We start from the raw sequence: 15,624 nt of genomic DNA on the forward strand, positions 1-15,624 counted from the left end.
CCCATGTCTTTTGGAGTTCGTCAGCACAAAATCAAAATAAGAGTAAGAATAATAGGTCTTTTTTTCCTTAATTGCCTTATGTTCAACCCTTTGCAAAAATGACCTTGGGCAGAGGTACAGCTATGCACAATATGGATGGGAAAAATTTTTTAGTCCTCGTTTAAACTGGAACTTATCTATTTCTGCATATTTTATCCAAGAATCACAACATACCGTAATTACTGTTAGAAAAACATTGTTTTTTGAATTACAATGCAGTACACAGACCAGGAAACAGGATATTACAGACTTATAGTAATGCATGTATCAATCTAAACACATTATTTGTAAATGTTATTTACCCAAGCTGTGCAATTTTTTGTGTTTGTGCCTTGAATCATTGTTGATCTTAATGACCGCCTGGACAATTCCCTACCATTCCTCTTAAGGCTAAGAGTTAGATGCCCAAGGTCAACTAGCTGGCTTTACACCTTTGTTGTTGTTGTTAGTTGCGAAGTCGTGTCCAACCCATCGCGACCCCATGGACAACATTCCTCCAGGCCTTCCTGTCCTCTACCATCCTCTGGAGTCCATTTATGCACATGCCTACTGCTTCAGTGACTCCATCCAGCCACCTCATTCTCTGTCGTCCCTTTCTTCTATTGCCCTCAATCTTTCCCAGCATTAGGCTCTTCTCCAGTGAGTCCTTTCTTCTCATTAGGTGGCCAAAGTATTTGAGTTTCAACTTCGGGATCTGGCCTTCTAAAGAGCAGTCAGGGTTGATCTCCTCTAGCACTGACCAGTTTGGTCTCCTTGCAGTCCAAGGGACTCGCAGGAGTCTTCTCCAGCACCATAGTTCAAAGGCCTCAATTCTTAGGCGCTCAGCCTTTCTTATGGTCCAACTTTCACAGCCATACATTGCAACTGGGAAAACCATGGCACTGACTATACGCACTTTTGTTGGCAGGGTTATGTCTCTGCTTTTTAGTATGCTGTCTAGATTTGCCATAGCTTTCCTCCCCAGGAGCAAGCGTCTTTTAATTTCTTGGCTGCAGTCCCCATCTGCGGTGATCTTGGAGCCCAGGGCTTTATACCTAAGACAGGGCTAAAACTCATAGACTACCATTTTTTAGCTTAGTGCTTAACTACGACACCAAACTGGCTCTCATGCAATGCCTTAGGTGAAAAGAACTGCATAAAATATGTTGCAAAGGCATTTTCAACAATATGCAAGCAAAACCTTCTTCAAAAGAAACTCAATGAACTGAACTTGAGATATTTCCAATTATGAAACACCAAGAACAAGATCAATCTGTACATAAACAAAGTTAATTATGGTAACTTTGAGAAGGAGTGGCGGGAGCAATATTAGCTCATCAACAGAGAAGTCTCTGGGAACAGAAGTCTACATTTGATAATCTTCCTTGTCAGCTTCACTGACTCTATGAAGAACTTTCCCTCTTCATTCATTTTTCCCCACCTTAGTCAATGGAACACAGAGTGAAATCAATTGTTCTCTCCCATCTACATACTTTCTTTGAAGGAAATGGATTGGTTTTTCAGTCTGCCCAATTGCCACTTTTTTTTGTTTCTTTCCATTCTCTCTCCATAAACGACTAGAAACCTACTAACACAAGTACAGTATGTATCATATCTCTGTCTTATCTCTAGCTCTTTAGAAGTCACATTCACTTCAGCTATGATAATTGCCAACTAAGGGCCTCTCCACATGTAATATTTATGGCAATCTATGATCAGTGTGGACTTGATATTCTCACAGAGTCAATGTTCTTCATTAACTACCAGCTTAGCTGAAAAGCAGGAGGAAACACAGTGACAATTGGACTGCCGTACTTGTTTCTGTTTGTTAGATTTTATATCCCATATTTACAGATTTCATGTCTGCATACATAAAAATTCCTCCCATTTTTCCCAGAACAACTTTGTGAAGTTGGTTGGGCCAAAAGAGCGGATTGGCTCAAAATTACTCTCTGAGTTTCCATGGCTATGAGTTGAACCTGGACCTCTTTGAATCTACTCCAATACATAAATCATCATTTGGCACTAATTCACACTCTGAATTGGGTAGTTTGGTGAAACTTCTTGTCTTGTCTTACTTCCTGGATCCTCAGCTTTGTTTCCTCCTTACTGGAGCAAGATGTTAGCGTACCATGTTATCGTTTCAATTGTGCTTTTTAAAAAAGTTAAAAATAAACTTTAAAAAAATGAAATTTTAAGCCTTGACACTAAGCATATTGTGGCATTGTCTATGTCATGTCACCATTCTATGAACTGCAGTCCTTAAATATTATCATCAGGCTAAAGGATAAGGATTGAACCAATTTTGGTTAAGCAATAGTAAATAGTAAATGTACCACTTGGCCTCTGAAAATTATTGTTACTAGACATTTATTCAGCTATAATGGCATTTCATGATGTTATGCAACACAGGAAGCCATGATACCGACCAAGAAGGTCACCATCTATTTATCTGCTTCAATAAGAGAATGATTAGTCCATGTAGGTAAATTCACTTCTCAGGCCTGGTTATACGATTTTCAAGGGCTCCATTTTATGCTGTTAATTCGACTGGATATGTTTTCTAAATGTATGTTATAGTGCAAGACAATTCCATTTTTAAAATACAAAGGCTGATACTCAAGGGCAAGAGAGTATCAAACAAGAACATGAGCAACATTTCATTTTTAAAATGTCAACCATTTTAATGTCCTCTTCTGATAGACTTCTAATTTCAAGTTCATATAACTTGAAATTACAAAGGCACCTCGTCTCATAAATGCTACCAGATATATTCCTAGGTTTAATCATTAATCTTTTGATTTAAAAAATTTAGATGCACTAACAACAAAAACTATACTGAAATGTAACATGAAATCCATAATGTTAGGAAAGTTAATTTAAATATTAAATCTGTGACACAATTGTCTGAAAAATTCATTTCCAGAATTGTTACTTTTGTTTTGGAGTACCATCAAACTACCAGTTTCTCATAAATATTACTCTTTTCAAATAAATAGATCATTAACAGATACCAGAAATCTTTATCCACATCACCCAAAATACTACATGAAACCCTGTGATTCACATTGTCTCCAGTAAATTGTTTTCCAACTGCTGCCCTCATATGTACTTGATAAAATACAAAAGCCCAGTGGAGTGAATTAAGGATCACAAGAAATATTAAATACATTGTTTCTGACCAAATAGAGAAGTCAGATTACTCCTAAGTATAGCAATGGTAGGTGCAACGGTTCTTCTAACATTACAATGCACTCTTGTGTATATTTACTCAGAAGTCCCAACGTCTTCAGGTAGTACGTCCTGCCTAAACCTTCAGTATTGAAACCGAAGAAGATTACACCAACCACAATAATGTATTATATGTAGCATAGAAACATACATTCCGAATAACAATACAAAGGAGGGTCAGGACAACAAATACAAGACAATATGAGCAGAAAGAACAATGTAGAATATTTTCATAAACTTATACCCTTTTCTAAAGTTCACAGTATTCATGACTAATAAATAGCTAGAACATATTCCAGCTTTCAACTCCCATAACTTTTTGTGATTATCTCCATGTAGTGCCAATTATGTGATAAATGATCCATGAATTGTCACTGTCATATAACTCTTACATTGTATATCTTGTAATTCTTAGGTAATAAGAAAAGGAGTGCATCCCAAGCCATTTCTCCAAACAGTAGCAGAGATCACTACTTTGAAGCAAAAAGCAAAGACACAAAAGTAATATAATTCCAAAATAAGCTAAATTTAATTTTTAAAAAACTCAAAAGAATCCTCTCCCTGCAAAGAAATTTATTCAAAACTTCACAAACTAAAAATATTATGGTCTTATATGCCATGGCTGTGCTCAAGATGACCTTCACTATTTCCATCTGTTGAGTTTCCCTCTGCCTGAAAATGATCATTTGCCCCTGCAGTGAATAATATACCGTATTTTGTCAGTGTTTATATCAAGCCCCACAAAAAAGATATCTGTACCAAGTCTCTTTAATTCAGCTTTGCAATGTGCCATATATATTAGCTTCAACAAGACTAACAATCATGTGTTTTTACTTTGAAATTTGTCTTACATAATTTGATAGCAATGGGTTCCACTAAAGGCAATGGGATTTAGTTTCAACTTTACATATAGGACTACACTATAAGAAGACTAATTTAAATGCATCTTTACAACTGAAGGCGCTGATTTGCAGTATCAATGAATTTAATATCCGATGACCAGTCAATATTATTCCATTATCTATCAAGTGTTATTGTTTCAACAACAGATACTCCAAAACACATGTATTCGTTAGGGCCTCTGGTAAATTGTGGGATGTATTCTGTATTCGTTTGATCCTTGCAGCACAGATCTGTTTTTCTGATCTACATAATCTTTTTTCCCTACATAATTAGTTAAAAGATACCTGAAAACATGCAATAGGAAAGGAAAAGAATAATGGAGGCGAAAGGGATAAGGAGAGTAGACATTTTAAGAGAAAAAGCCAATATAAATTAATGCTTTCATAACTGTTTCTCATTTCAAGATTGATATATAGTTATAAATATATCAAATATTCCTATGTTAATATTGTTAAGATATGTATATGTGTATAACTGTATGTACAAATCAGGGCAACTCATATTAGAATCATACGTCCCCAAAACATTATTTTAGTTAAAGAAGCTTATTTAAAATAGGCACATATTAGAGGTGCTTCAAGCCCCCAAAGGCCAACAAAACAGTCCAATGGTTGCTGTTTCCTAAACTCTATGGCAGGGGTGTCAAACTCAATTTCATTGAGGGCCACATCAGCATTGCGGTTGCCCTCAAGGGGCCGGGTAGGTATGGCCAGGGTGGGCGTGGCCTACTGGGTGGGCATGGCTAGAGTGCGTATGACCTACGCATCAAGGGTGCCTATGGGGGCCTGGGCAGGAGGGGGACAGATATGAGGGTCTCTGGCAGAAGGAGGGTCTCTGGGCCAGAGCCAAGGCAGTGGGTGCCGTTCCCTGTTTCCAAGATGGTTTCGTGGGCCACATGAAACCACTTCGCGGGCCGGATCCCGCCCCCGGGCCTTGTGTTTGACATGTCTGCTCTATGGGGACATTTGGACCTTGGAAAATAGAGTATTTCAAAGTGATGAGTCTGTCACAGAGAAAGCTGCCTTGAGGGCCACAAGAGAGAGAAGTATCACTTACACTTTATAGAGCAAGCAGAACTTTAAGCTTGTTCCTTAAAACAGCTTAATTCAATAAAAGCCTTTTTTATGTCTACTGGACATCTCGGAGAACAATCTTGGATCGACGATTTGTGTTCATCTTCTGTTTATGAATCAGTTCTCTAGTGATATAATCCAAGGACTGATCAATATTTCTCTATCTGGTTCAAGCTGTTTAAAACTCTCTTTCATGTCTTCTATAATATCATTTTGCCCTTTTTTCTTTCCTCTTTCTTTTTCCTTTCTTTTTTCCTCTTCTCTCACTTTATTTTATTTCTATTTGTATTTCCAGTTCGTATAATATCTCTTGTTTATAACTACAGTATAGATTTGTAGAAGCTAACACATTGACTCCCACTTGTATGATTAGTGAATTTCCAATCAGATTAAATAAACGATTGTCTACAATACATACTTGTGCATTCCACAAAATCCTTAACCTGGAAGGGACGTTGCTCATGAAACTGAAACTATTTTAAGATGTGTCAGAGAGGGGCTGGTGAATTTCATGAACATTTTGATGTTCCTTATAAAGATTCACTATTTGGGTTGCTGCTCTTTCTTTCTTCAGATATATTCAGTAGGTATGAAAATATTTGTGAGCAGTTTATAGTATAGGTAAAGGTTCCCCCGCACATGTGTGCTAGTCGTTTCTGACTCTAGGGGCCGGTGCTCATCTCTGTTTCAAAGCCGAAGAGCCAGCGCTTGTCCGAGGACGTCTCCGTGGTCATGTGGTTGGCATGACTAGACGCCAAAGGCGCACGGAACGCTGTTACCTTCCCACCGTAGTGGTCCCTATTTTTCTACTTGCATTTTTACGTGCTTTCGAACTGCTAGGTTGGCAGAAGCTGGGATGAGTAACAGGCGCTCACTCTGCTACGCAGCACTCGGGATTCGACCCACCAAACTGCCGACCATCTGATTGACAAGCTCAGCATCCTAACCCACTGAGTCACCGCGTCCCTTTTGTTTATAGTATATTAGAGCTTTAATTTCAAGGAAATTCCTATTTTCAGGACTAAAATTGTGGCTATTTATATTTTTGTCGTTCCAGTTGGCCTTTCCTAAAATAAACAATGTAATCTAAAAGTGTAAGACTTTTAGAAATGATGTAACAAAACTCCTATGACAACAGCCATGAGATTTTATAGATACATCAATCCTCAGCCAAGTTCTCCTCTCTCTCTCTCTCTCATATATACACATACAATCTCTTTCTCACACACATACACAGATTCAACCCGTTTCTATAAAATCATTCATATTTATATGGATTGGAAAAAATAGCTTTTAATCTCATATTTTAAATACCGCAAAGTCTGCATATACTCTACTATTTAATATTTTTCTAGGAAGATTATTTAAATGTTTTATAATGTCATATTATTTGTATCATATGAAAATTAACCATCACATACACTTACGGTAATATAGAAAAGAGGGAATAATATTTAACAAATTTAAATTTAATGAGGTATGTATGATCCAGAAAACCACCTGAAGCTGAATTGTGGCTTCTCTTTGGCAAACATTTGTTCAACTCACTCAGACTGCAGGATCAAAAGCTTTTACAGGGTCCTAAATTAAGAAGGAAAGCAGGGCAGTAGTGTTAGCTGATCTTCTCAAAAGAATTTGCTGACAGATGCAAAAGCAAAGCTGAGCTGGTGAGCAAGTACATAGAGCAAAGTCTGTACACAAAAGTGTTCATTCCAATAACCCAATTAGACATTCAATACTGGAATGATTAATGTTACCAATATGTCAAGACATGCATTACTGTAAGTGTAAGGAAAAACTGCTGAACTAATGTACAGTTGTTTTTCTGTAAATGAGACTGACTCAGCAATTTAATTGCAAGTAGTGGACACATCAGAGTTTGTTTCTTTGTTTTTGTCTGTTACTTTGCAGGACATTTTAGGTTTCCTGTTTACACAAAATTGTTTGCCAACACTGATAGCTCAACAAACTTTTAGATGGATAGATAGATAGATAGATAGATAGATAGATAGATAGATAGATAGATAGATAGACAGACAGACAGACAGACAGACAGACAGACAGATAGATACAGGGCTTTTTTTGTCATAGAACGCTCAGAATGGAGTTCCGGCACCTTTTTTGGATGGAACCTTGTAGGGTAGGCAAGGTGGGTTGTATGACATGTGTGAGTTCCGGCACCTTTTTCTTTTACAAAAAAAGCACAGGATAGATAGATAGATAGATAGATAGATAGATAGATAGATAGATAGATAGATAGATAGATAGATAGATAGACAGACAGACAGACAGACAGACAGACAGACAGACAGACAGACAGACAGACTTTAGTTATAAGAAAAATATTGCTGGAGTAACATGTTGTAAATTGGGATTATTTCCTCACAATATTTTATAGTCTATACCGTGATATCTGTTTAATTATTTGGTTCAGATTTTACCTTACTTAGGACCCTCAAAGACACTAATGGACAGGGGAAAAAAATACTGCGAGTTACTAGGAAGCTACAGCCAACGTTTAGCCAGTCCATGGAGGCCTCGTACTTAGTTGCAGAGAATTAGTAAGACATAATAGCAGTAAGTATAACAGAGAAGAAAACTGGGCAGTTGAATCAAAAAGACAACAATATATGGATGACCACCCATCAACACTTCTCATTGAATAGTTCCTCACAAATGGCAAGAAAATTCCTTCACTTGCAGAAAGAAATATTTACAGTATGATCTTGTTTGCAAAGAGGAAAATAAATAAATAAGCAATCACCATAGGTGAGGTATAGAATTTAAGAAGTCTATTTAAAAATAGCATGAACAATTCCAAATTCAGTGATGTGCATGACTTGCCCCCAGATTCTACTTGACATGTATAGGTGATAAGTTTTTTGTCTTCTGTTTATTTTTGATCATCCATTTTCTGTCAAATTAAGATCAAGCTTTCAAGTTTGCATTCCAATATTTATTAATATTTTCTTATCTAAATTGACATAACTTAAATCTGGATTAAAATGCCATATTAATTTTAATGAAACATTGCCGCTAACTGAATTTGGATTCAATCCAACAAAATTAGTCAGAAGCATAAAATAGATTTCAAAATATTTTCGTTGATGATAATGAAGCTGATCTAAAAGTTCAAGACAAGTTATTTATACTAAAAAACTATGCATCAAGAATACATTTCTGTGTGGCTTCATTAAAAGTCCCATAGTGAGAACAAGCAGCATTTGTAAGATTCATTTCTTCCTCCCAGAAAAAAATGCCACATTCACACACATGCACACACACCCCCCCCCACAAAAATATATACTTGTGGCCTCTCTTGTTCAGTATAGTAAAGATTAGGGTTCTCTGCTTGTCTTACTACCAAGCCTGACTTCACAGGAGTGCAAATGAGGAAACAGCAGATTAGACACAAACAATGATTACTCAAGAATGGGTTTCTTTACCTATGAAAGTCCCCTTGAGAACCAATAAAACAGCTTAAAGGAACTGAATTTTTGATACTGAAATATTACAATTTTTAATTCAGTCTATTATACTATGATTTATCTACATGGGTATATTTTTATAACCTATGTAAATTATAACTGAATTCTTATAAATGTAGTAGTGCTCTGTGGTAAAATCACTGATCCAACCACAGTTTCTAAATTAATGAATGAGCCACACTATTAATTGCTGATATGCAAAACACTGTGGTTTTATGGCACAACAAGTAATACACATTATACTCTTCAAATATCAAACTGATTTCAGATTAATTTAATTGTGTTGGGTTGTTGTTTTTTTTTTCGTTTTCCTTTCAAAATTTCCAAAAAGCTACATTTCTCCCCATGGTTTACTCAGTTCTGTATTCTCTTACTATCGTCCAAATAAATTCTGTGGATACATACCAGGATAGAGGGAGAAATTAAGAGGATTACATGACCTAAATAAGTATGTCATGTATTTGTAAAACTGAGACAGAAAGAATGTAACATATCTGAATAAAGGGAATCTGATATTGTGGAATTGATTAATAAATATAGGGATGATATAGGCTTAGTTATGAATGAAAAGATTAAAATGTTATTGTTGTTATTATCCTTCTTTTAATATCTAACTCCTATCATTTAGATTATATTTTCATATGAAAAATATAAATCCACAGGTTGATAATGGGTTGATGTTCTCCTCCTGTGAATGGTAATAAAGATACAGTATGTCTACATAAATGCAATATAGGAAAATGTTCTGTAAAATAACATGATGGGAACAAGATGAAAGCACAGAAAAAGTAGGCCTTTGGAGACCAAAGAATAAATGAGAATGATAAGAGGGTTATCTGCTTAAAACAAGATCTATTTTTTAAATATATATTTTAAGGATAATTCTATTTATATAGTCTAGTGCAGGGGTAGGCAACCTTGGCTCTTTTATGACTCATGGACTTCAACTCCCAGAATTCCTGAGCATAGCATAGCTGGCTCAGGAATTCTGCGAGTTGAAGTCCACAAATCATAAAAGAGCCAAGGTTGCCTACCCCTGGTCTAGTGGTAAAGAAATGAATATAAATTTAAAAGCATGATTGGTTTGATTGCTTTGTTTATTGTGAAAGACTGAGGGACTTAGTGAAAAATACAAGGGCAGTGAAAAGTTCTGAATTTGTGATATACCCTTTTTGGGTGGAATCAAGTCTGGGGTTGGGGGAAGAAATGAAAATGTAGTAAAATAAAATCACATGGAAGAAAAAAGAATAACTCCAGGAGCATAAAGAATTCTGAATGAAAAAAATATGAAAGGGTGTACAACTATTTCAACAGAATGAATGGAAGCTTGTAAGCTTGTAAGCCGCCCTGAGTCTTCGGAGAAGGGCGGGATATAAATGGAATTAAAATAAAAAATAAAAATAAAAAATTGTCCTTAAGGAAAGATAATGCAGAAAGTACTTGGAGCAGACTGAAAACAATTACATTAAAGAGTGCCACAGAAGTGAGTGGAAGTACATAATCTGAAGAATGGAAAAAGATATTTAATGGAATAGTGAAATGATGAAATAGAAAAGGCCTTGAATTAAAGAAAATATACTGAGCGCTGTAAAAACTTAAAATGAAAGGCATTATCTGATGTGCACAGAGAGGAAAATACAGTTTCAAAGAATGAATGCAATCAAAGAAAATAAGAACAAAATTAAAAGTGGCAGAGAAAATACACAACCTTTTTGATGAGAAGAAATTTTGTTTGGGAAGTGGGTGAAGAAAGTTATATAAGAAGCCCCCAGAAGAAAAAGTGGAATTAATAATAAATGTGATAAAATTATTTGGGATGAATGAATTAAGGAAATGCTAGAAAGTATAGAGGTTTCTTTAATGGAAATGATGATGTTTGAAGTGTGGGATTGAAATGAATGCTATAAAGAGAAGAAAATTGATTTAAAAATGCCTTGACAATATTGGAAAATTGTAAGATTACAAGTGTAAATGCTACAAATGGAACAATGTTGAACTATGGATTAGTTTGATTTGGAGTGGATATAAATTATATTTAGCATGTGTATAAAGACTGTGTCTGTGAACTGATGAGCAGTAACTAAAATTGACTGTCAAAAAGTAGATAGAATCAGTGTGTGTGCCTAAGAAGGTGTTTGGCTTAATTGTAATTGAAAGACCAAAAAAGGTAACAATGAGGAACATTTGTGTATTAGCAGTGCAGGGTAAATGTATTCCAGATTTTAGTTCTTTGGCAAGTGATAAAGAAATATGTGAATTTGAAACAGAACTTGCATTAAATTGAATAAAATAAATAAATAAATTACACATTTATTGATTTAGACAAAATGCATAATAAAATGAATAGGCATGAATTATGGAATATTTTGATCACTATGGACTTGAAGCTCAGCTGGCAAATATGAAAATGTCTGTATATCCTTGGTGGAGCAGTGGGCTAATGCCTCTTTAAGTAATACCAGCTGCCTGCAATTAGTGCAGGTTCAAGTCCCACCAGGCTCAAGGTTGACTCAGCCTTCCATCCTTCCGAGGTAGGTAAAATGAGGACCCAGATTGTTGGGGGCAATATGCTGACTTTGTAATAATGCCGCTTGGGGGGCCCTGAAAGCCCTAATAAGCAGGCATATACATAGAATGAAGGCTATTGCTAAGCACATTGATTTGTGCTTCTTAGATTGTAAGCCGCCCTGAGTCTTCGGAGAAGGGCGGGATATAAATGGGATTAAAAAATAAATAAATATGATATAGCAGAGGTCCTCAACTTTTGGGCACCAGGGACCAGTTCCATGGTGAAAGGTTTTTCCATGGACTGGAGGGTGTGTGGTTTTGTGTGCTGCCTTCATCTTGCAAAAGGGGCTTTGCTAGTTTGTGCAAACCGGTTGCTGGCATACCGCGGGCCAGTACTGGTCCACAGACTGGGGGTTTTGGGACCCCTGGCATATAGCATGTATGAGAAAAAAATATTCACATAGTTAATGGTAAAGAATATGATAAACATGTCTTTGGTTGTTTAATATATTTGTGGATAATTTAGGGAAATGCTTGTGTGATATTAGAAGTGTTAGTTGGAGACATCAGATATACTTACATTTTGTATGCAAATGATTCCATGCTAGAGACTGAGAACCCAAATAATACACAATGAAAGATAGATTGCCTGATGCAATAAGGAATATCCAAAACTTTATGAATGAAAGACCATCAGGATAAAAACTATTCCTATATTGGTTAAAAAAGCTCTCTAAGCAGAATTTAAACGAACAAACAAAAGCACTGCATTTTCTCATTGTGCCTGACATATTAAAGCTATTCAAATAAGAGTTCCTTGAGCTTCTTTTGATACACTGAATGGTTAACACTCAAAGAATGTACTGTAAGGATTAAGGTCTGTAATAAACCAAACTGGAACCATTATATTATACTTCCATGATGTATGACCGAAGAGTTCTTAATCAGCAGATCACTGACAACAAGATAGGATAGACTTTGTATTTGAGTCTGCTGAACAACAGCCCAAGCTGCTAAGAAAATTTCTGTCCCCAGAGGCTATTTGAAAACCCAGAGCTCTTGTTACCAAATACCTCTTTAATGTATTTGGATTACAAACCACAATAATATTTTAATAATAATATTATACTGTTATTTTGCTAGAATGAAACAGTGAGAGATGCTTTTTCTCCCTCTAGACTAGAGCAGCTACAAGTAAAGCCTGCCATGAACTAAAAAAAAAACAACCCAAGCTCAACAGCCTTCAAAATAATAAAAGAGGCAATCTACCTACAAATATGTCCACCTGTATATAGTACAGAGGAAATCAACAAGGCTGTCTCTTGAAATGAGTAGAGATATTCAACATAATATTCAAACCAATTAAACCAAAGCAAGTCTTCTATATTACATGTATCTAAATTCATGATTATATACATCTATATTACTTTGGATAAGATTAGTTCTAATCTCACTTACTTGGAAATGAAGCAGTATTTCAATTTAACTGTACTGTGAATCAAAGTATATAATTTATTCCTGTTATTCAGGAACAACAAGGAAAGGGGTTTCAATTGTTTATTCTGGGTTAACAGCGCTATTTGAAAACAGGAGACAATCATATGGTAGAATATATTACAAAGCGAAGCCAGAATACAGAAGACATTAATACTCTATTTGATAAACCTTCATATTCCAACAGCTATAATGAAACACCTTTTGTATGATCATCCAGCAATAATAGTTAATCTGACAAAATAATCCACATGGCAATTATGAAAATATAACCATTAGAGTGGGTATAAGCAGAAGCAATGAAAGCAGCAAGATAATTTTTTTTTGCAAAAGTCGTATCTTGCTGTATATTTTCACATTTATTGGGTGTGAATGTAGGTTTTTTTAACCATTTCCAATAAATATTTAAGTTCATATGGATTTTTATTCCTGCAATATCATTTTTCGTAAGCTGTCCACCAGATTTCCCTGAGGTACTGGCAGAGAATGCAGAGATCATATGAAAAAAAAAGAGCTGTAGTTTAAGATCCTGAATAATCTGGATGTTCATGCATGATGCACCAATTGCCTCATTCATAAACACCACAGATCTCTTCATTGGGCAAGACTTTGACAGCCAGATCCATCCACTGGGTTGGATGCAAATCCAAAAGTCATTTTAAGTGACCCAAATATCCGGAGAGGTACCCAGCTTTCTTAAATTTAAGTACGCAGGTCTTGCAAATATCAAGAGCTTTGCGAAACGCAATGTGAAAGCAGTGCCTTTTTTAAAAATTCACCCAGACCTACATTTATGCCTCAAAAATCTGGCAATGCCAATCAGCCCCTGTGATCATTGATCAAATTAATTACAAGTATCTGCTACAATTTTTCAAATTCTCCTATCACCGAAGGAAAAGAAGAAATATATACCAAGCCTTCAACTTTCTTCTTTCCCGGGCTGCTTTCATGAAAGGTTATTTTTTTATAGAAAAAAAAGGAGACGGGGTGGGTGAAAATCGGGCACGAACTTCCTATCCCCTCCCCCGTTAATTAAATAGACGACGATAAACCGCGAAGAGACGCTTTAGCATGGAGGAGAGCGATACGTTCAAGCAAGCAAACAGGCGTTTGCGCAGCGAAGAGCCACCGCTGCGGTTCCCATTGCAACGCGCCGTTATCTGCGGCGACGCCAACGCAGACGGCACATAAAAACCTGCCCGGGGCGAGCCAGGGGGGGACGAATTGCCGCCCCCAATAGCCCCCCCAGCCTTTTCACCCTCGCTGGGCTGCTTCCAGCGCGGGGTTTGGGGGCACTCACCCAGAAAACGAAGGAATAGATGATGAGTAAGGTTTTCAGGCACGTTATCACGGGTTTGGTCTCCATTCTCCTCGATGCCATAATACTGAAATCCCGGCTGCTGGCTCAGGGCAGGGGAGGGAGTGCGCGCGAGAAGGGGAGGGGGGGAGGAGGGAAGGAGGGGGCTGCGAGCTCCCTTCGCGCCTCCACCGAGCGGCGGATTGGCGGCGCCGCCGCCGCCGGCTCCTCCGCTACCAATATGATCGCGGCCGAGGCGAAAGCTTTGGAAGCGGCCGCTCCAGAGCGCTCGTGCACACAGCTACTGGGCCGCCGCCACAGCCTGCCCCGCCTCCTGCCGCTAGCGCACACCACAGCCAGGGCACCATTGTGCGCTCACGCTGGCGGAGAAGGGGCAGGGGCTCATCGACTTTCCCCAGCCCTCGGGCCCCGCTCTCGGGAAGGCAGGGCCGAGGCCGGGAAGAAAGAAGCGAGAGGCTCCGCTGCCTAGTTGCGCGAAAGGTGCAGAGGCGGGAGGGTGGAAAAGGCAAAGTTGTGTGGAATGGCGGGTCCACCGTCGTGGCGCAGTAAAAGAAGGAAGACGTCTCCCGCGAGGATGTCTTAAGAGCAGTGTGGACGCGGATGGGGGTGGGGGGGTGGGGAACCGATGCAGAGCGTGTTGGCGAAGCAGGCGAGGACGGGTGGGTGGGTGGGGGTGTGCTTATCGCCAGGTTCCTGCTGAAAATGGAGCCGTGCCTGCACTTGGGCGTCCGTGAAAGGGTTGCGCGGTGGGCCTATTCGTGCGCAGCCATGATGGGCGTACGGACCTGAAAAAAAGCACTTGGGGAAAAAAAATGGACAGGCCACCACCACCACCACCACCTCGGTCTCCAGCTGCCTCCCACAGGCTTCCACTTTCAAAAAGGGCCTTGCAACAAGTTGGAAGGCAAGGAGAATAGCTCTGCCTTCTAGCCAGAGCTCAGCTTTTTTGTCTGTTTGCTTGTTGTAAATTGAACTGTTTGTATAAATAGGGCCTTTTTTAAAAAAAAATCCCATTTATATCCCGCCCTTCTCCGAAGACTCAGGGCGGCTTACAATCTAAAGCACAAATCAATGTGCTTAGCAATAGCCTTCATCCTATGTATATGCCTGCTTATTAGGGCTTTGGGGGGGGGGCAAGCAGCATTATTACAAAGTCAGCTTATTGCCCCCAACAAGCTTCACACCTTATTCATAGGCGGATCGTTTACTTCCGAAATAAAAACAAGGGGATTCAAGCCTCCCTGGATTTCCTGACCTAAAACTGCTGCTTCTCCAGTTTGTGAAGTGATGCAGCTACTTAGGTGATGAAACAAAAGGAATGTGTCAGACAAGAGAGTCATAACGTATATGACACTTCAGGAATAAAAGCAGAAGAATGTGGCACAGGAAAAACATGTTCCACTAATTATTATTATTATTATTTATTGAACTTATATACCGCCCTTCTCCTGTAGGACCCAGGGCGGTTCACAAGGCAATTAAAACAACATTACAATACAAAAAGTTAATAACAATTAAAATAGATTAAATTATCCTTGATTAAAAATCTAAAACCCCTATAACTCTGATTTAAAAAACCCAATTACAATAA

The 15,624-nt window shown here is 38.0% G+C and overlaps 1 protein-coding gene across 1 annotated transcript in view; it reads right to left on the minus strand.

The window, feature by feature from the left end:
* Positions 1-14,223, minus strand: part of TSPAN7 (tetraspanin 7) — a 112,077-nt gene extending 97,854 nt beyond the window's left edge. The window contains exon 1 of the mRNA XM_081327947.1: positions 14,016-14,223. Within this exon, the coding sequence (XP_081184073.1) occupies positions 14,016-14,096 (81 nt within the window). The 5' untranslated portion in view covers positions 14,097-14,223. The remainder of the gene's footprint in view (positions 1-14,015) is intronic.
* Between the last annotated feature and the right edge of the window lie 1,401 nt (positions 14,224-15,624).

This window comes from Vipera berus, assembly GCF_964194415.1.
Source record: "Vipera berus genome assembly, chromosome: 4".
NCBI lineage: Eukaryota > Metazoa > Chordata > Lepidosauria > Squamata > Viperidae > Vipera > Vipera berus.